General features: G+C 29.7%; 2 protein-coding genes, 1 long non-coding RNA gene and 1 pseudogene across 5 annotated transcripts; 2 read left to right on the top strand and 2 right to left on the bottom strand.

Annotated features, from left to right (window-relative positions):
- Positions 1–5,221: 5,221 nt before the first annotated feature.
- Positions 5,222–9,852, bottom strand: LOC124954007. 2 transcript variants are annotated; one of them, XR_007102410.1, is made up of 3 exons: positions 9,378–9,852; positions 6,955–7,176; positions 5,222–6,869 (listed from the first exon to the last, which is right to left on the bottom strand). It is a non-coding gene; the product is annotated as an uncharacterized LOC124954007 (long non-coding RNA). The 2 variants fall into 2 exon arrangements; XR_007102409.1 differs by lacking the exon at positions 9,378–9,852 and adding an exon at positions 7,552–9,080.
- Positions 9,309–13,975, top strand: LOC124954005 (histone-lysine N-methyltransferase SETMAR-like). Of its 2 annotated transcripts, none has more exons than XM_047506181.1 (2): positions 9,309–10,024; positions 10,205–13,975. In XM_047506181.1, the coding sequence occupies exon 2, from the start codon at positions 12,714–12,716 to the stop codon at positions 13,320–13,322; it is 609 nt and encodes a 202-aa protein (XP_047362137.1). In that variant the 5' UTR covers positions 9,309–10,024; positions 10,205–12,713; the 3' UTR covers positions 13,323–13,975. The 2 variants fall into 2 exon arrangements, with proteins under 2 accessions (XP_047362137.1, XP_047362136.1); XM_047506180.1 differs by having other exon boundaries at positions 9,311–10,112.
- LOC124954006 lies at positions 11,103–13,732 on the bottom strand. The gene has a single exon (XM_047506182.1). It carries the CDS (start codon positions 12,453–12,455, stop codon positions 11,958–11,960), a length of 498 nt encoding a protein of 165 aa, XP_047362138.1. The 5' UTR covers positions 12,456–13,732; the 3' UTR covers positions 11,103–11,957.
- Positions 13,976–15,368: 1,393 nt separating the features above from the next.
- Positions 15,369–20,796, top strand: LOC124954176 (annotated as a pseudogene).
- The last annotated feature ends 354 nt before the right edge of the window (positions 20,797–21,150 follow it).

Below are 21,150 nucleotides of genomic sequence, written 5' to 3'. Positions count from 1 at the left end.
GAAGGAGAAGAAGAAGATAATGGATATGGATGAACATATATAAATGAATTTATTTCAATTTGTTTATAATTATAAACTCTCGATCTTTTTTTATTTTCTTTGAGAGGTTTTTATAATTAAATTTTTTGTTTTTTTTATTTTGTTCAGTATCTCTTTTTACATATTTATATGCTAAGAAAAAAATATGGCGATTAAACGAAGAAACGATAAGATATTATAGACATTGGTTATGAATATTTAAATCTACGAAAAATTCTACTTTTTTTCCATCCATTCAGAATTTATACAATAACTTTATGCTTCGTGAATATCTTTTTTTTTTTTTTTTTTTTTTTTTTTTTTTTTTAATGTAACTTTAAGCATTTATTTACAACAAGGAAGCGAGAATATTGCATATGGATGTATAAGTAAAAATGCATTTAAACTGAAACGATATTTGAAGTTTGTATTATAGTAGATTCTGTTCAATAGATATACGAATAGATAAAATAGTTTTTCGTATAAAGAAGAAGTCTAAGATGATAGATAAATTATCTGAATAATAAAGGAAATAAGGATAGTTATATATTGCAAGAAGAATATCTTTAGAATCTATTTATAGTGAACAAAGCGATGACAATATCAGCCAATTTGAGAATAAGTAACAATCTGAATCAGAATTTGATAAGGATCAAGTAAGTAGTTCTTTACACAATAAACTGAACGGTGGAGAGGAGAAGAAACTGAGCACCGCTTTAAAGCTGGTCAATAATTCTATGGTGATGTTTTTGGACATATCAATAATCAATCTGCATTCCTATTTTTCTTTTCACTGTGTGAAAATTATACAGACGTTAACAATAGGCGATAGAATGATAATCTGCACAATCTATCAGCTTACATTAGGACGGCTATGTTCGTGATGTTCGATCACATTTACTTGCTAGTCGACGGACGGTGCATATACGAAGAAGCAGCTAAAAACACAATCGATTACTTTGCTAATTTAGATCTGCATTGTTCAAAATATCGTAATCCCGTGAATTATATAATAGAAATCGTTAACAACGAATACGGAAACTTCAACAATCGACTGAAATAAGAAATGTAATGAATTATGAAAAATCCGCAGGATTATGATATTCAATGTCGAAGGCTTTTCTTTTCGATTATCAACAATTTCTCTGAGCGTATTTATTCCCAGATCGTTTTGTTATCCTCTATCTGTATACCTATAAATTGATCTTTGAAGTTTCTGTATTCGTTGCTAATAATGTCTATCGTATAGTCCGTAGGATTATGATATTTTAGACAGTGCAGACCAAGATTAGCGAAGTAGTTGATTGTATTTTTAATTACTACCCTATATATGTAACGTTCATCGGTTAGCAAGTAAATGTGATCGAATATCTCGTAAACAGACAAGTTAGGTTGACGGATTGTGCAAATTATCGTCGTATCGTATTTCGTTAGCTTCTGAAGCATTTTCACGTATTGAAGAGAAAAATAGGAATCCAAACTGCTTATAAACTTGTTTACAAACATCACCGGAGAATTATCTAACAGCTTCAACGTAATGCTTCGGTTTCTCCTTCTGTCCACCGTTCCATTCGTACGCGTGTTCTTTGTTCGCATCAAATCCAACGTAAGTATTAGGTTGGTGCGAATGAAATGTCGGATTCTTAAGTGAATATATTAAACTGCATATCTTTTTCCAAAAGCTGTTTATTTAATCAAAATATGCTCCATTTGCTTCAATACACTTTTGCCAACGAGATTTTAATGCATAGATGCCTGTCTTGAAGAAATTCTGATCTTTAGAATCAATGAACTCTGATATGACATTTTTCAGACTGTCTTCATTTTCGTACTGTTTAGCCCGTAAAAATAGTTCTAAATGTTTAAATAAATGAAAGTCGGTTGGCGAAAGATCCGGTGAATAGGCTGGGTGCTGCAAAATTTCATATTTTAATTCATTTAATTTCGCAATTGTTTTGTATGATATATGCGGCCAAGCGTTGTCGTGGAGTATTGGGCCATGCCGATTAACAAGTGATGGGCGTATAATTTTCAATTTTTCATGCATTTCTCCAATGTACTGGCAATACTTTTCAGCTGTAATTGTCATTCCAGTTCGAAGAAATGAGTAGTGTATTACTCCAGTCACATTCCACCAAACTGTGATTAAAATTTTCCGTGGATGAAGTGATGGCTGTGGAGTATGAGTACAAGCCTAATCCCTATCAAGCCACCGAGCATACCTTTTCTTATTGTCGTAAAGAACCCATTTTTCATCACAAGTAATGATTCGATTGAATAATGGATCTCGATTAAATCGGGTTAGCAATGATGAGCATACGTTCAAGCGATCCAGCTTATTTCGCTCGGTTAGTTCGTGCGATATCCACTTATCCATTTTTTTTCACCTTGCCAATTTCAGAAAGATGTCGCAATATTGTTGTATGGTCAACTTCCATTCTGGCAGCAAGTTTCCTTGAAGAAACAGTTGGATTCGTTTCCACCAATGCTTTCAGAGTATTATTTTTCACAGATGTTTCGGATCTTCCACGCGGTTCATTTTGCAGGGAAAAATCACCAGACCGAAATTTTTCAAACCAACGCTGCACTTTTCGATCGTTCACAGTATTCTCCCCAAACGCCTAGGTTATATTGCGTGCAGATTTTGCAGCATTATTACCAAGTTTATACTCATATAAGAAAATTACACGAATATCGGTTGAATTCATATGGGTGCAAAATTCAAAGCAAATAACAAAAGGGAACACTTTTGAAAAAATCTTCTTTGCTAAAATGTGACTCTGGCAATGGATAGTACGACTATAAACTAGGTTATGTCAAAAACAAAAGCATAACAAGAACAGGGAGACAAACGTTCACATTTAAAAAAAATCCGACATTTCATACGCACCAGCCTAATATTTATCTAGAATATACGTCGATCAGCATCTGTTTCGTCTTTTGATTCAAATGGTTGTTCATTTTTAAATTTACTAATATCATCGCTTCATTGTAAATATAATAGATTAAAAAAGTGATCTTCTTGCAACGTCAAAATATTCAATAACGTCGACTTATCAATTCTTGTCTAATCCACGCCCAATATGAAAAAGCAGTTAATCCTCTTAAGGATTTGTTTCTTTAAACTATGAAATCCATTTGAATTTTGTTCACTACATTGAAAAACTCGATATATATCGATTGAGAGACTTTGACAGATTCAACAGCGCTGATTATATATTGTTTTTTTATTATCCTATTCTTCTTCCTTCTTCTAATAACGAATTTGATACGCGTTATTTTTCTATCAAAATAGTACTTTTATTTGAATAATATTTCTTTATATACATATGATTATGGATATACTATTTATCAATCATGTGTTGCAATTTACGTATCAGTAAATCATATGTTAATTAATAATATTTGTTGAGTCCTGGCGTTGCTTGTTCCAGACGAAAGGAGTTCCATTGTTATGTGAATACATTTCATGGAACTCCCGGCAAAATTGGCATCAAATGAACTCTAAAAATGTAATACAAATTTTAGGTAAACAAATTGTTCGATTCAAATCGTTGTTTTGAAAGCAATTAATTCAAGATAAAGCTTAGGAATAAATGAATGTAATGATATTGAAAAAAAAATAAAGAGAAAAAAGAAATATAAATTCTATATAATATCTTATTCATTATTTAAAGAAACTTTCTCAAAATCATTTTTTCTTTTAACTAAAATATAATATTTTCATGATTTAGACTCGTACGATTTCGACATATCCTAAATGATAAGCATAACCGCTCTTCTTGTTTTGCTTCAGACAAGAGCAAATAATTAATACTTTCTGGACTAGAATTGCAAGTACCTATGTAATTAATAATAGCTAATACGAGATTACTTAACGAAGGGTAAAGTCGAATATTATGCCATATCACGAAATTGATTGAGATGTTATCTATTGGACATTAGATGAACTTCTAAGGCTTACTGACCAATTGTCGATAAATAACCAACTGACTATCGGTATGTGATCGATAAATATTTTCAATAAATTAATAATTATTTTTTCTTTATTTTCCTAACAAAAAAAGTTTTTTTCTTTTGGAAGGAATTTTCAAGGCAGGGTGTAGAACGATTGTACGATAAAAATTTTTCTCGTATATAAGAATCTTCGAATTAAAAGCACCAAAAAAGATACTCATGGTACCATAAAGTTAGGAAATCATGTGGGTTCAAAATACCATGTGGATCTGGAATTATAATGATAAATATTGAGGAAAACAGGCGAGCAAATAATTACTGTTAGAGTCAAGTTGATTTGTTCATAATAATTTAATAGAAGAATAATTTTAAAAGCAACAATTTCAAATAGAACTGTTCCAACAATGTAATCATATGAAAAAATTAATCAATTAAAAAATTGAAAGATTAATAAATTAGAAAGCGATATGGATATATAAAAATTATTTTCAATCTTACCTTCTAACTCTCTACGATTATAAATATTATAATTAAAATACATTGAAATAAAATGAAATATTACCAAGCAACGTAGAATTTTCATATATGTAAAAAAGAAGATAAATAGTTAGAAATCAACTCTAAGTAGCAAAGAAACCAATAATGACGATTCAAATGGGTTAGCAGTCAAAGAATGAATATTTAAACACGACATCCGCGATATGCGTATTATATTACAGTTTTGAATTGCTGACTACCATGAAATTATATATAGTTTTGTAATTTATTAGAATAAATTTTATTATTAACAATAGTTTTATCTTTAAACGTTTTTATGATTTTATCAACTTATAATTAAAAATATTTTTTATGTAGTTTAAATATATAATATTAATAAGTGAAGTTTCAAGGTAATTAAGTTATTTTTGAAGAATAGTTTTGTTTAGTCTATTATATTTATTAACACTTTACAGGAAATTTCGAAAAGCTGACTTAAAATGATTAAATCAATGGCAGTTATCAGTTTAAAATTATAAAATTTAGATGACAAATATTTCGAACAAATGAAAGAAACGAAATTTGAAAACAACATTTAATCAATGATAAAATTAGTGGAAGCCAAGTAAATGTAATTTACTTTACGGTGAAATAAATGTTTTTAGTTGCATAGTGGAATGTTATAATTTTTTAATAAAGAAATAATTAACATTTGAGTTTAATTAATGTTAGAATAGTGTTAGGATTTTAAGACAAAACTGATTATTTTAGTGTAAATAAAATTCATTTTTTTTTAATTACGCACGAATTTTTATTAAACTTTTCAAACATAACTGATATACGGAATAAGTGTAACAATATAGTGACAAGTTTCCTAAGCTTATTTCAAAAAAATTTCCAAATATATAATTTCAAATATTTTAAATATATTTTAAAATTACTACTTAATTTTTACTTCTCAATATATACATATAAGAAAAATAGGATTTTTCCCTAATTTTTCTATTCCAATTCTTATTTAAGAAAAACGTATTTACTACTACGTCAGCCATTTTTAGCTGTTGTTTTTGAATAAATATACTGTGAATTGAATAAATATACTTTGAATAGATATACTGTGTCATCTGATATCAAAATATTAATTAATATAGCAATATGTTTCTTATCTATGCATTTTCTTAGCAAGTATCCAAGGAGTTCTCAATGACAGATATATTCAATAATGATATATGGCACTTTGCAGAACTTTCTCTTTGGAGTATTTACTGCGAATTACCGAAGTTGCTCACATATGCATCAACACCAGATCTATAAAACAGAAAAATTTATTATCGAGCATTTATAAGGTGCCGCTCGATTACATTGGCGTCTAATTGCCAGTGATGCATTTCATCTACGAAAAACTTCAATTCACAGATAAGTCAAGTACTTTAGGGGGATATTTTGTACTTTTGGTGAATTATATACACGTGTTGATTTTAATTTTTTTTTTAAATAATCAAAAGAAATAAAATGAACCACCGGAGTTGCTGTGTTGTGAATTATAAACGTATTAGCAAAAAATTTTACTAGTTTTGAAATGCATCCATCTTCTATGACAATATCATCAAGACTCGCACAAAGTCAAGTTTAAAATTTACAAACAACTACACCAACACATTTTACAATGCAATTATAAAGTAGTTCATATTTTTCTTTGGCATGACATTCATGTATTAAACTATATCTGGTAGAAGCACAATAAATTTTTATAGGGTATAAAATATCTGATATCAGACTGTCGATAATTTTTTTTGACCACATTTTAATACTGTGCATATTTGTACTAGTAAGAAGTCTTAGATTTGTTACTAGTACAAATTCATTCATTACAAGAAGATAGTCCTAAAGTTTTACAGCTTAAATTAACGATGTTTTCCTTAGACAGTACAATATTTTTAACATAAAAATTTCTTAGATTCATATCCAGTTCATAATCACATTTATAAATTAAATAGTCTTTACCGAAAATTAAAAAATTATGAACGCATTCGGCACAGTCTTCTTTTTCTAAATTAATTTCCACTTGCATCAGTAACGAATTCATAATATTTTTTACTATATGAATATTTGTTTTTTCTATTTTGAGTTTTAAAATCTGTTTCAATGAAGAATTTGCAATTAATTCAGAGATATGCACTTCTTAAGACTCATGTACTTGTACGTTTATGAGGTGCCATTTTTTCGAAATATTCTTCTTTAGAATATTTCTTTTTAGCAAATTGTCATGCAAATTGTCGGTTTCCCTCACTGTTGCTCATTATTTGTTTTTGATGCACTTTCTTCATTTTTAATAAAGTAAATCAATGCAGCAATATGTTTGCACTTTTTACTTTGATTGTAAACACAATTACATTAAACATCAGTGTCGTATTTATCTGAAATAGAAAAAATAAAATTTGTTAATTAAATTATCTTAATATTACTATTTGATATGATATAAATCATAAAATTTCAAATCACATTTAATGATGTAGCGTAAGGTGTTGCATGGACCAATGCTTATCTGATAACACGCGATTTGATAAGATAATTTTCATTATTTTCCAATGTTCTTCAACATTCCTTACATTCTTAACAAGGACTAAATTTCTGCCTTTGATTATAGTCTATGGCTGGAATAATATTTCATGGCTGATTGATTGGAATCCCTTTTTGATAATTAATTCTATGTTTCATTTGTGGCTAAAAATGAGGAAAATATAAATTAATTTTACAAATATATAACAATTTAGTTAAAAAATAACTATTCTTTTTGTTAATAATTTTTTATTTTTTGTTATTATTTAATAATAATTTCCTTATTAGAAAATAGCATTTAAAACGATTCACAAAGATTTGATTTTGAATGCTACCAAATGATATTCAATACTTCAAATACTTTTCAATGATACTTTTTACAGATATTTAACATTTTAAATCGTTTTAAATGCTACTTTATATTTGGATATAATTTTATATAATTTTAATATTAATTTAATATAATTTTTTTAATACTTTGACATTACTTAACCAAATTTTCACTAAATTTTAAGGTATTTTTTTATTGATCATATTTACTTGTTTTTAGCTGAATTAATAAGACTATATAATAAGAGTAAATGGAACTTTTTACTTGTTTTATATATTCATATAATTTATTAAAACCAAAAATAAAATGTTTTAATTACGAAATCCCATTCAGTTATATTGTCAATATCACCCTCAAATATCACCCTTTAGTTCATATATTACTTGGCGCTGCTGTCATGCATAGAGCAAATATGTGCCTTATAGAAATGATGCGTATAGAAAGAAAGAATATGGTGTTCACATGAATATTTATTTTAAAACCTACCAAAAATATCAATTAAATGTTCAATTTTACATTATGTTTAGTAAATGTACAATTTGATTGTAACTATTATCACTTCAGAACAAAATTTTACTTAAAGATAAATTCGTTTAAATTATATTAATTATTATCATTCCGTAGAAATTGTATTTACAAAATATCATTTATGGATTGTTACTAATTTATCTTATAATTGAACCTTATACGAGACGTTACGACAATATAAATATATTTTTGTTGTAAAGTATTTATTAATATTAACTATTTATTTGTCATTAACTCGTTCAATATTACCAAAAAATGTTAAATATTTATTATTTCAAGGTTTTTAATGGTCCAGCAGAGCTTCCTATCACGACTCTTTCTTATTGTTATAAACAATTCTAACCTTTATCAATTTTTTTCCCTGTTTGACTATCATAATTAAAACTAAATATTATTAATTACAACTTTGTTATCAAACATCTATTATATATTTTATCTATTTACAAATTCACTTACAGCGTTATTATGTTCAAAATAAATTTTTCTATCTCTATATAATAACGTTTGCAATACTAAAATGATGATAACTGTAATCTTGAAAATAAAAAAAAGGTAAACCAAAATATTATTTTATAAAACTTTTTCAAGATAATTAGTCATTACAATAAAATAGTGTAGGTATCATTTTTAACTTATTCCACTTTATTGATTAACTAAAAATCCTTTCTATGCCTTTTCCATCCTTTTTTAACATAATTATATTTTCTCTTTTCATCTTTATAATTATTTACACTAAAATTATATTTAATAGTCTAACTAATAATATTTCTTCTTTTGATGAAAAATTTCTTCATAGAAACTAATTTAGTTGGTAAGTCTTATACATTTTCGTAAAATGTATGTCAATAATAATAAAAAAAATCAAGAATAACTAGTTAAATAATTGCACCTTTCTTACAGCGTATAAGAAAGTTCAAAAAATATATAATAATAGCCGACATCAATGTGTAGTATTTTCTATCGTCCACAATGTTTATAGTTTTTGATCCTAAATAAATAATCCTAATAGAAAAGTTTTATAGTATTAACATTTCAAAGGATAAAACTTCGCAATATAAATATACATTAATTAATATCTATGTTTTTATCCTTAGTAAGATCATCGTCCTAAGTTACAATCAAAATTATCCGTTGCTCGTTGTTTATTAAAAACTTATTAACAAAAAATATTTACTAAATGTAATGTTATATTTTTGCCTTTGTATCTTAGCAGATTCATTTACTTATATGTAATTGAATAATAAAAGTACACTAAAAAATAAAAGTAAATTAGTAAATGTCTTAAACTAATGTATAATACTATGATCAAATAATAATAAAAAATAATAAATTTAAATATTATTTAAATATAATAAACTTGGAATATATATTACATAAATTGATATTAACTAATTAATTAGTTAATTACTAATCGTTAAAATGATTAAATATGATTTAGATGATATCTAAATTTTTTAATAAATATTGAATAAAGATTGAACTACTAATTGTTAGAAATTGTATTTACCGCGGAAGTAATCAATGCGCCCTCATATTTTCTGGTATAATTATTACTTTTTCTATTGATTAATCATCTTTATCCATTATTCGAACGTGTCTAGTGTGTTTTCGTGTACACTTGGATTATTGTAATAGTTGTTTAAAACATGTACTGTGCTTTGGTAGTATCATTTATTGATCCTTTCGATAAGTTATGAGCTCATTCAAGATTAATATGTAAAAAGTTGAAGAAATGATGTAAATAAAATAAAACTAAAAATTAACCTCAAAACTTGAGCTTAACGGACACTCCAATATATCGAGAAATTAAACGAATTAAATCATAAATTGGAAATTATAATTGAAAGTGTATTAAATTGTAATGATTCATGATATTACAGAAGTGGAACTCAAATAAAAAATGATCAAAAATAGGTTGAATTGATAAGAACGAAAAAGGACTTGCATGGATCCCATTACCGCCATCAAAGAACCAAATGAAGAAAAGTAAAGTATCAAGCAATACAAAAATTAAATTAAGAAAACAATTAAAGGGTATACATGAGTCAAAAGATCCACCAAGAAAGGAAAAAAGAAAAGTAGTTATGTACAAACAAGTTGTACAATCCAACGATAGAACCTAATTAAAATATGATGGAGCACGCAAATAATAATGTAATAAATTATAGAGCAAAATAACTTAAAGGAACTAGTATATAAATTTCAGATTCTTTCTATTGTTTTATCAGATTCAGTTTCTTTGGTATTAATATTACTACTTATATTATTAGTTATTTTTATTAACAGAAAAACAGAAATTGTGTTTTTGATTAAGATTCTTTTATTTAATTATAGAAGAGAGTTGCAAGAGGTTAATCTATAGTCGCTATTGAAAGAGGATCAAAATTATCTTTTGGAATATCATGTTAAAATATGAAAAGACGAAGAGAGAAAATGTTGATAGAAAAAAATTGATCTGTACCATGATTGTACAGCTAATCGACTAAATGTTTTGGAGAGTATCATATTGATTAGTAACTCATAAAGTTTTGTCGGAGCATGTGAGACAGAATCTGATAAATTTTCCTGTAGTTAAATAGACTCGTATAATTGAATTCATAAATTGTAATCTTTGTCTTTTTTCTCCGTTTAAAAAAAAAAGCTAGGTATGAAGGGTGTTAAGTAAAATACTAAAACAATTAATTCTTTCAAGAAATGTGTTACGTTTGTCTTACTTCCTTTTATGGACTTTTTTATTTAACTTTGCAAGACTTGCTACATTTTGGAATGAAAATGAAAGCATCCTGTTTCACTTTAATTTATAGAAAGATGGTCAGATTGGCCAGCTTTGTTTTTGTAAGTGCAACATCTGGTCTGGACAAATAAGAAATATTAATCTTTCCCTAATTTGTTTAATGGAAAATTTAATAGACTGAAAGTTTATTTAAAAACAGAATAAACAATAACAAGAACAATAATACCTACTTTTTGTTTTTATTATTTCTAAACTAATTTAATTATAACTATATATAATATAAAACTAAATAAACTATATATAATATAAAATAAAAATAAATAATATATATACTATATATATTATAATTAATTATTTATAGATTGTATAATTATAAATGAAATTATAAATGATATATGAAATAAGATCTGATAAGAATGATCAAATAAGTCTACTGAATAAAATAATAATAATAATTTATGAAACATAAGAAATGTTAGATTGTTGCAACAACGTATATTGACTTTTTCAAATGTTTAATATCCTGGGTAATAACACTAACAAATTAGATCATATATAATATACAGTATTCATTATATGTGGATTTATCCAGTCCAAGTATTAATCATCACCTGTATTATATATCAGCAATTGGGACCAGCTCCATTTCCTGTTTTAATTGCATTTCTGTTTTCGATTTCCCATGAAGATGAGTATGTTTTTCTTAGAAAAAGATTCTTCGTATATTAGTGATAAGTTAACAGGCTTCTGTTAACAGACTTTTGCTTGCTCGCTCAGATAGAACATTGGTCGTAGTATGAATAAATTTCGTTAGCAATAAACTATTCAGATCTGCTAATTGAACGTTCATTTCCTTGCGATGATAAGAGTAATTGAAAAAAGAATAAACTTGAATGGTGAATAAAGACGCAGACCGATCCTGTTGACATAGCGAAGATGAAAATGACTAGATTAACAGGTTGAATGCCACGGGGGTCATCGGTGACCGACACTTAACTTGGCTGTGACGCCATGGGGGCAACCGGTGACCGGCGTGTCCAGATTGAAAAAAAATAAAAAATTTAGACAAATGACAAAACTTATAATTTTTTATTATTATCATCGTTAATGTAGTAGTGTGAAGAAATGAATGCAGTATAAAACATCTGAAAGTAGTTTTGATGTTAAGATGTGTCGTATTGAAACATTCTAAATAAAGAAAGGATGAACCAGCATATTCTTTACAATATGTCATGACTTTTTTGCTACAGTTTTTTGCAATTATTCTTCCTAGCTTCTTTGAATTTTTTTGGTAACAAATTTTTCAAAACTTCGCACCGTTCGAGCTTTTCCCGGCATTGCTTTTAATTCATGTCATGGTTTTCTCAGCAAGCTTTCACGTGGAGAAATGGAAACTTCAGCATCTTTATCACAACATTTTGTTAAATACAATACAACTTTCATTCTGAAGTCGAAAATTTGAATATCTTTTCTTGTTATCTGACTGAATAATATCATTGAATTTATCATACATGTATTCAATAACAGTTCTGTTGCTAATTTTCTATACCACTTTAAAGTTTTGCGTATTGGTGAATTATAAGCTATCATTTGGTCTGATAAATCGACTGAGGATTTTCCTAGATTATATTCCACAACCATTTTTGGTTTTTCACACGAATAAAATTTCTTATGTACAGTAGTCATTTCTGCCGAATGTTTCGTTAAAAGCATTAATACGTCTCTCTTGTCTTTCCATTTTAATATTGTTATTCTGGATTTATTTTCGCGAGCAATGAGTTCTCCACGTTTTAATTTTTTGGATATTACTTCTACTGACTTTCCACGTCGATTTTTCCGTAGTGTACCCATTAAATGTGTATTCTTTCCTATTAACTTTTCTGCCAGATCAACATTCGTATATCAGTTGTCTGTGCAAACAGTATGCCCTTTACCCAATATATTAGCTGGACCGGAAAGTAATGTCGTTTCTGCGCATGTCGATATTTGATTGTCATTTGTCAGCTCATTGTGTACTTCGAAGTCGTGTCAAAGACATTTTAAAGTTATTGTGACTTGTTCACTTCTAAATAATTAAATATTAGATTTTTTTTTGCAATTTCGGATGAAATGACCAGCCAAATACCAAAAGAGCATATCCGACATTGTATGCTTTTTGAGTTTCGCAACGGTAGTAACGCAACAGTTGCGATCAAAAACATTTGCGATGTTTATCCAAGTGCATTAGACGTTCGTAAATGCCAGAGATGGTTCTCTAAGTTCAGATCCGGTAATTTTGATCTCTCTGACTCCTACCGATCAGGAAGACCAACAACATTAGACATGCTAAGGGCAGAAGTGGAAGCAAATCCATGTCAGATAATCGAGAAACTCTCAAACACCTTTAACCAATCTTGGTCGACCATCCAAGAACATTTGCAGCAGATTGGAAAAATAAGCAGAGCAGGTGTTTGGGTCCCCCATAATCTGTCCAAAGAGAACAAAGCCAACCGATCCATCACAAGCAACGTATTGCTTCAACGGCACCATACAGAACCGTTTTTTGATCGCTTGATCACTGGAGACGAAAAATGGGTCCTATATATCCAAAACGCAAAAGGCATTGGCTCTCTCCAAATGAATCACCACGAAGTACTGCGAAGCCGGATTTACATCCCAAAAAGACGCTTCTGTGTGTTTGGTGGAGTATACATGGAATTGTTCATTTTGAAGTGCTGAAACCTGGACAAACTGTTAATGTAGATCTTTATTGTGAACAATTGGATCGAGTGAACCAATTTTTAATCGAAAAGTATCCGGCGATTGTCAACAGAAAAGGCGTTATTCTATAACACGACAATGAGAGACCGCACTGTGCAAGACGAACCTTGGAAAAAATTAATGAATTGGGATGGGAGGTACTGCCTCACCCACCATACTCGCCCGATATCGCACTCTCGGATTTCCATTTATTCCGATCGCTACAACATTTTCTTAGTGGCAAAAAATTTGAAAATTTGGATGATGTCCAAAATGCCATCTCGAGATATTTTACTCAAAAACCAATTGATTTTTATTGGTCCGGCATTGAAAATTTGCACATTAGATGGCAAAAGGTTGTTGATAACAAAGGTGATTACATTATTGATTAAAAATAAAAACTTGTTAAAAATTTATTCGTTTGAATTTAATTTAAGAAAGCGACATTACTTTCCGGTCCATCTAATATCTTTGCAAAGAGACATTACAATCTTGGACGATACAGTTCCTGCTGTTTTATCTCTATTTTTTTCTTTTCCCGAGTATACTTGGAAAGAATAAGTATATCCTGCATCACAGCATAATTTAAAAACTTTAATTCCATATCGATGCCGTTTCAGTTTCAAATATTGTCGAAATATTATGCGGCCTTGGAAGTGGACCAATGATTCGTCTACGCATAATATTTCATTTGGATTGTAGTATTCTTTAAAACTTCTGTTTAATATATCGATAATGTGAATAATTTTGGATAATCTATTACTAGGATCGTTTTCTTCATTGTTACTAAAATGAATAAACCGTAAAAGTAATTCAAATCGATTTCTCGACATCACTGTACTTGGGAATGTCTGGTGATATTCTTCATTTCTAACAGGTGAATTTTGGGTAATCGCATTAATCCCATCCATATAATTAAGCCAAAAAATCTTTTTATTTCATTCGGATTTGTTTCAATCCATCTATCAAGACGACTGTTCTAATACTATTTTCGCAGCATATTTATTTGTTCGGTTTGCAATTATTTCAAATATTTCATTCGAAACAAAAAGACAATAAAGTCTATGCGGTTCAGTAAACTCAAAAATTTTAGAATGATGTGTATTGATCCCCGATGAATTAGAAAATATAATCTTTGGTTGATTACACGAAGGCATATGCCAATTTATATTACGTACCTCTTCTTGTGTATTATTTTCGAATCGCTTTCACTATATGATTAAATTCGACGGCGACGTACTGAATATGGTATTATCATATCAAAGAAACTGCTCGAGGAACTTTCCTTACTATCTGACAACACTCGGCATCGTTTGGAAGGATTTGGTAAAAATATATCATCAGTTGAATTGCTTAACGCAGAATCTTCATTTGAAATCATAACTTTATGGGTTAACTAAAAAATTAAATAGGAGATACGAAATGCAAAAATTTTTGTAGTATATAAAAGTATAATAGAGGTTCTTACCTGATTGTTTAACACTCTAGAAAATAATAAAATCGTGACACTATTACTCAACAACTGGACACTATTATTCACCAGTGACCCCCGCCGCAATTAACATGCCAAACATGTTTATACGCTGTAACTTATCTATTGCAAATAATATTTCAACATTATATGTATCGCTAAATAGGAAATTCATCGTGGCGCCACGGACAATCCCGGTAAAATTGGCGTGGCATTCAACCTGTTAATATTCTCTATTTCAAAACAAACGGAATAGCTTTGTTGTTGTCCCTATTTATGGTTACGTTCTTTAATTCTAAATAAATGGCAGCCTATGGTGATATTTTATTTTTCATTGAGTCAATATGGGGAAAACCTCTTGGATCATCTCGCAAATTCCAAAAGGAATAAGAATGTTTTTGATTTCTTTTGAAAAATATTTTTATTTTATCTAACGTTTTACTTTCTCTTCGAAGTTATTTTATAACGGATAATCAGTCGCTATCATGATGATAGTAATTTATACGAAGTGAAAACAATATTAGTTGTAAATACGAATATTTACAACTATATAAAAATGGTCCAGTACATCGGTGCCATGAAACGAATGGTCGATATCAGCCGCAAAACTCTCGTCAGCTGAGTATCATACCAATAACATGTTGAAATCTGTACTCTTTGAGGAAACATTAGCTCATTCCCGACAATGTTGTCACGATTGAAATTGCACCGCAAAATCTATTACAAGTGATTTTAAGAAAAACGTTGCAACCAACCATATTTTTAGAAATATTTTTAGGAATATTGCATTAAATCATCCAGATGATAAAGATAACGTGGTCATTTTTCTACAAGCATTAAGGAAGTTCTATAATACCGGTTTACAGTTAGATCTTGCTAAATTATATCCACACGTAGAATATCCGGTCAGTCGAAGTACTCCAATGATATCTCCACTCATTATGTAAGAATTAGGAGAATATAGAAAACGAAAAGAACTAATAATTATTTCTTCTGAATGTAATGTAAAAATTCAACGTTATAATGTGTTTAGATGGAAACATTCGGATCACTGGTTTGTGGCAGATTACAAAAGATAAGAGAGAATTAATTCTGGTGAATGAATATTTGAAATATGGATCGCTTATGACGAATTTCAGTACTTTAGTGGTCACGTGGTCGATGGCAGAAATTTGTTTCCAGCCACAAGATATATGTGCTTGGTTTGGGAAACTTTCGGCATGATAATAGGACAATTTTACACGGAAGTATCTGTTGTCATTGAAAATGTAAAATTTAATCGAGCTACCATCATTCCAAAAGAAGGCAATATTGAAATGATAGTCATGATTCAGAAAGGTACATACTTTCCACAATTTGTATCTATATATTGTTTTAAAGAATTTAATATATGTCGTTCTACGAACGAACATTGGTAACTTCGAAGTAGTCGAAGATGGTCTTACTATTGTTACTGGATTGATTCGTGTTGCAACAAACTTATCGAAGGAAAAAATATCCCTTGATCTAATCAAAGCAAATGTTGGCAATGAGAAGGAAGAATTAGGTGCGAAAGGTATTTATAAAGAGTTGAAGCTACATGGTTACCAATATAGCAGCCTCTTTCGAAGTTTACACAGTGCCTCCGTTCCGGGAAAAAAGGACATGTGGAATGGAAAAAAAATTGGGTAGCATTTATTGCTACAACTTATTGCAGATGAAAATACTCGCTTTAAATAGCCGAAGTTTATTCGTACCGGCTGGAATTCGAAAATTGATAAAAGATACTATAACTCATCAACGATATCTGCAAAGTTTGACAACCAATAAAAAATGTAAATATTTATTTTTAATGCAAAGTGAAGTTATATAGCGAATTATTTTATATTCAATAATATTATTTCAGATGTACCTGTACAATTACTAGAGTATATTGATGTGATTGTAGCAGAGGGTGTGGAGATTCATAATACTAGGGCTAATGAGATTGCTCAGAAGAAATCTGTCACTGATACAATTATCGAAGAACATAAATTAACTGCCTATCGTGATAGAAAGGAAATGTCATTACGCGAAATATTAATGTTATCTATGAATATTACTCTTGAGAATATACCAATGACAAAAGTGAAAACAATAGAATTCGTTGAGGATAATGACAATATATCAGCAGAGAAACTTGTTTCTCCATTGTTGAGAGACATTCTAGCCAATTTACCTTCGATCCAAGCAAGCATTAATTTATTTGCACCACCAAAGAAATTTGGCTAAGAAAACGTTCTTAAAAATGTTGAAATTTTAGAATCGAAAAAAGTACGAACAGATGATATAGCGATATTAGCAGTTGGATGTTATTTATTAACCAATGAAAAAATGGACAGTTTAAAACAACTTTTAAAATCTGCAAAAGATGGAGCTTTCCTTTTATCGCACGAAAAGGAAAATATACCATTGGACTATTCTATTCTAAAGGAATTTCGATTAAGTATAGTTTTGGAGAAACGCATTTCCGAGGAATCGTGGATATTGTTAAGGAAGATCAAGAAAATTTCGAAATATACTCAATTTATTAATGTTAGGAGCAATGAATTTAACTGGTTGAAAGAAGTACAAAATATGCTTGTCAATGAAACACAAAAAGATAACACGAGAGTGATGCTTTTTGAAGAAAGAAACTTTGAATGTGATCTCTTAGGATTCATTAATTGTTTACAGACAGAACCTGGAGGCAAAATCTTCCGAGCTGTTTTAGTCCAGGATCTTAAAGCCCCGAAATTTTCTTTAGAATTGCCCCTTTATTCGGAACAATTCGAAACCAATCTTGTCATCAATGTTTTACGTTCAACAAACGTATGGAGATCATATAGGCATCAACTACTTCCATCTCGTGAACCAAAGTCTATCTATCAAGCCTTCGTTAATCAGTTGGTATGTATGAACATTTTATTAAATTTTCATCAAATATCATGAAATAATGCCATAAAATTCGTACAATAATACTTTTTAACAATCATGCAGAGATTTAAGTTCGTTACGATGGCTCGAAGGATCAATTACGAAAGACTATCAAAAGGAAGATCTTGTTGGCATTCATTATGTATCGTTAAACTTTAAAGACGCGATGTTGGCAACAGGTAAAATAGGATTAGATGTGTTTCAACAGGACAGAAAAGATGTTGACTATGTACTTGGATTTGAATATAGCGGAATCAGTATTGGTGGTCAACGTATTATAGGACTTACTTCAAATAAGTGAGCTGATTAAAAATCATAAGATTGAGATTTAATCGCATATAGAAAATAATAGAGAATGAAAGAAAATGAAATGAATAACATTTTTTCAGATGCATATCAAATCTTTGCCAAATGGATGACACTTTTTCTTGGGCCGTACATGAAATTTGGAGTTTGGAAGATGCAGCAACAGTATCATGCATATATTCCACATCTAGTGCTGCTCTTTATATTAACGGAGGTTTGAAAAAGGGTAATAGAATACTTATCCACTCTGGTGCTGGTGGTGTTGGCCAAGCCGCGATTACCTTAGCTCTTTACGTAGACTGTGAAGTATTTACTACCATTGTAGCGTTGATACATCAGAAAAACGTAAATTCGTTAAAGAAACATTTCCCAGTATCAATGATAATCATATTGAAAATTCTACTAGCTTCGAACAAATGATTTCGCAAGAAATCAACGGTAGAGGTGTAGATATAGTTTTAAATTCTTTAGCGGAAGAAAAACTTCTAGCATCTTTGCCTATGGAGAACGATTTTTAGAAATTGGAAAGTTTGACTTAGCCACAAATAATCCGTTAGACATCGATGTCTTTTCGAAGGAGATCAGTTTTCACGCTGTAATGTTAGATCAAATTATAGTTACCAAGGACGGAATCAGAAATGAAATAAGTTCAAGAGAGATTGTAAGAACAATCTTCGGCAAAGATTAAGTAGAGAAAGCCTTCAGATTCATGGCTGCTGGAAAACATATTGGAAAAGTAAGTTGTAGTCGTTGTTTTAATATTCATTTATTTGTACTATCTTAAATTATAACTCGAAATTCATCTTGAATTTCGTAGGTACTCATAAAGATATACGAAGAAAATGAACCAATGAATACACCAATCTTGGCTGAACCCTATTATACATGTTTCCTGAACAAAAGTTATATAATTATTAGCGGCTTGGTGGTTTTGGTTTAGAATTAATCGATTGGTTGGTTCTTCGAAATCCTAAAAATATTTTCATTACTTCGCGAAACGCCTTAAAGAATGGTTATCAACAAATGAGAATCAAGTGATGGGAATCATATGGCATGAATATTAAGATCCTTGTCGGTTTCGATGCAGCTAAACGAGAAGACTGCAAGCTTATAGTAAAATCAGCAATAGATAAAGGTTCTGTCGATGGTATATTTAACCTCGCGGTTTCTTTGGAAGACCGTATTTGTCGTAACCAAACGATGAAAACTTTTAAAGAATGTTTCAAAGGAAAAGCCTGAACAACGAAACATTTGGACGAAGTTACTAGAAAACTTTGTCCAAATCTTCGGCATTTCGTAGTCTTCTCTTCCGTCTCGTGCGGAAGGGGGAATGCTGGTCAAACGAATTATTATATGACGAATTCCGTTATGGAAAAAATATACGAAAAAAGAGTAGAAGGTTTGCCTGCATTAGCTATTCAATGGGGAGCGATTGGAGACGTCGGTCTTGTCGCGGACATACAGGATAACGACAAAGAACTTGTCATCGGCGGTACTCGACAGCAAAAAATTATATCATGTTTAGAAATATCAATCGATTTTTGGTACAGGATATAGTTGTTAGTATGATAGTCGCTGTAAAACGATTAGGTGACGACTGTGCGGACAATGTCGTAAATGCTATCTTAAAAATGATGTGTAAATTTCGGTTTATTCATGGTTATTGCTACATTTAATAATGTTATTTTGTTTCCGCCAGCTTTTTTTTTTATCTTATTTAAATAAAGAATTTTTGATTATAGTTATTAAAGACTTGAAGAGTATCAATCAACAACTTCCTTGGTTGAACTTGGAATGGATTCTATGATGAGTGTAAAAATAAAACAAACTTTAGAGCGCGAGTATGAAATATATCTCAACGCAGAAAATATTCGCAGCTTAAACTTTGCAAAACTTATGGAAATAGATAATAAGCAAACAGGTGATAATAATCGTATTGAAATTGCTACCGACAAAATATTATTTGGTACAAAGATATTGATTCAATTGTTCAGCGAAAAACTTTCCTTCGAAGTAATTATTTCCCTTAAAACTAACCCAGAAGAAGGTCGAAGCGAAATATTCTTCATTCCAGGTATCGAAGGCTATGGTATCATTTTCAAAACATTAGAATCGAAAATTAAGTCACCAGCGACTTGTTTCCAACTTGGGACAAATTATGAATTAGAAACTATAAAAGAAATGGCCCTTTCATTTCTACCGGTATACTCTTTTACTAAAGATATGTTTGATTAAATTAAATATTATTCAATCTGTTATATTAAAATGGTATGTAACTTTATATATTACAGCATATACTAGAGAAACTTAAAGATCGAAAAAAATTTATTTTAATGGGATACTCATTCGGATCGTTTGTAACAATTGAACTCGCACGACAATTAGAAGCCAAAGGATTTAAAAGTCGGCTAATTTTGATAGACGATGCTCCTCAACTAATGAAAGAACTTGTAAACCAACAGTTACAATCGTTATCGGAGGAAGAACTACAAAACAGTCTTTGTTATTATGGCGGAGAAATTAACATCTGTTAATTGTGAACAGGTTCGTCATTTTTTCTTTTTCTATTTCTCGTTATTGTCAAACAAATTTCCAAACGTTATCTTCCAGCTTGTACTTGAATTGGAAAAATCCAAAACGTGGGTAAATGCATTCTTTAATATATTATCTCCTGAATATAAGCAATTATATTTGGAACGAGATCTAAAAAACGCCATCCTTTCATTTTATGTGAGATTGCAAGCATCCATGAAATATAATCCAGAACCAATACCATATATAAGAACCACAATCACATTGTTCAAATCGATGTTTTTGTCTGTACAACATATCTCGTATGATTATGGACTACAGAAAGTAAGTTTTAAAAATTTTTATATATCATAAATATAACATTAATCTACTATAAAATACTGTTATTTTCAGATAATTGACAGCAAAATAGAAGAAAAATGTCTACAATAGCAAAGTGTCGACCTTGTGTTTACAAAAAGGCACAGCAAATCTTTCCTCGGGAATAAGTTCCGAGAAAGGAACACAAGACTATCATCAGATATTTGACACAAATCAGAATCGCGAATCGATCACTTCTTAAAT

Source organism: Vespa velutina, chromosome 14, assembly GCF_912470025.1.
Source record: "Vespa velutina chromosome 14, iVesVel2.1, whole genome shotgun sequence".
Classification (NCBI taxonomy): domain Eukaryota; kingdom Metazoa; phylum Arthropoda; class Insecta; order Hymenoptera; family Vespidae; genus Vespa; species Vespa velutina.
The sequence above is the reverse complement of the archived record's forward strand: the minus strand, read 5'-3'. Positions and strand labels throughout refer to the sequence as shown.

What these genes read in the sequence shown, in the direction of transcription:
- LOC124954005 (XM_047506181.1), top strand. Translation starts at nt 12,714, where the DNA reads ATGACCAGCCAAATACCAAAAGAGCATATCCGACATTGTATGCTTTTT.
- LOC124954006 (XM_047506182.1), bottom strand. Translation starts at nt 12,455, where the DNA reads ATGGGTACACTACGGAAAAATCGACGTGGAAAGTCAGTAGAAGTAATA.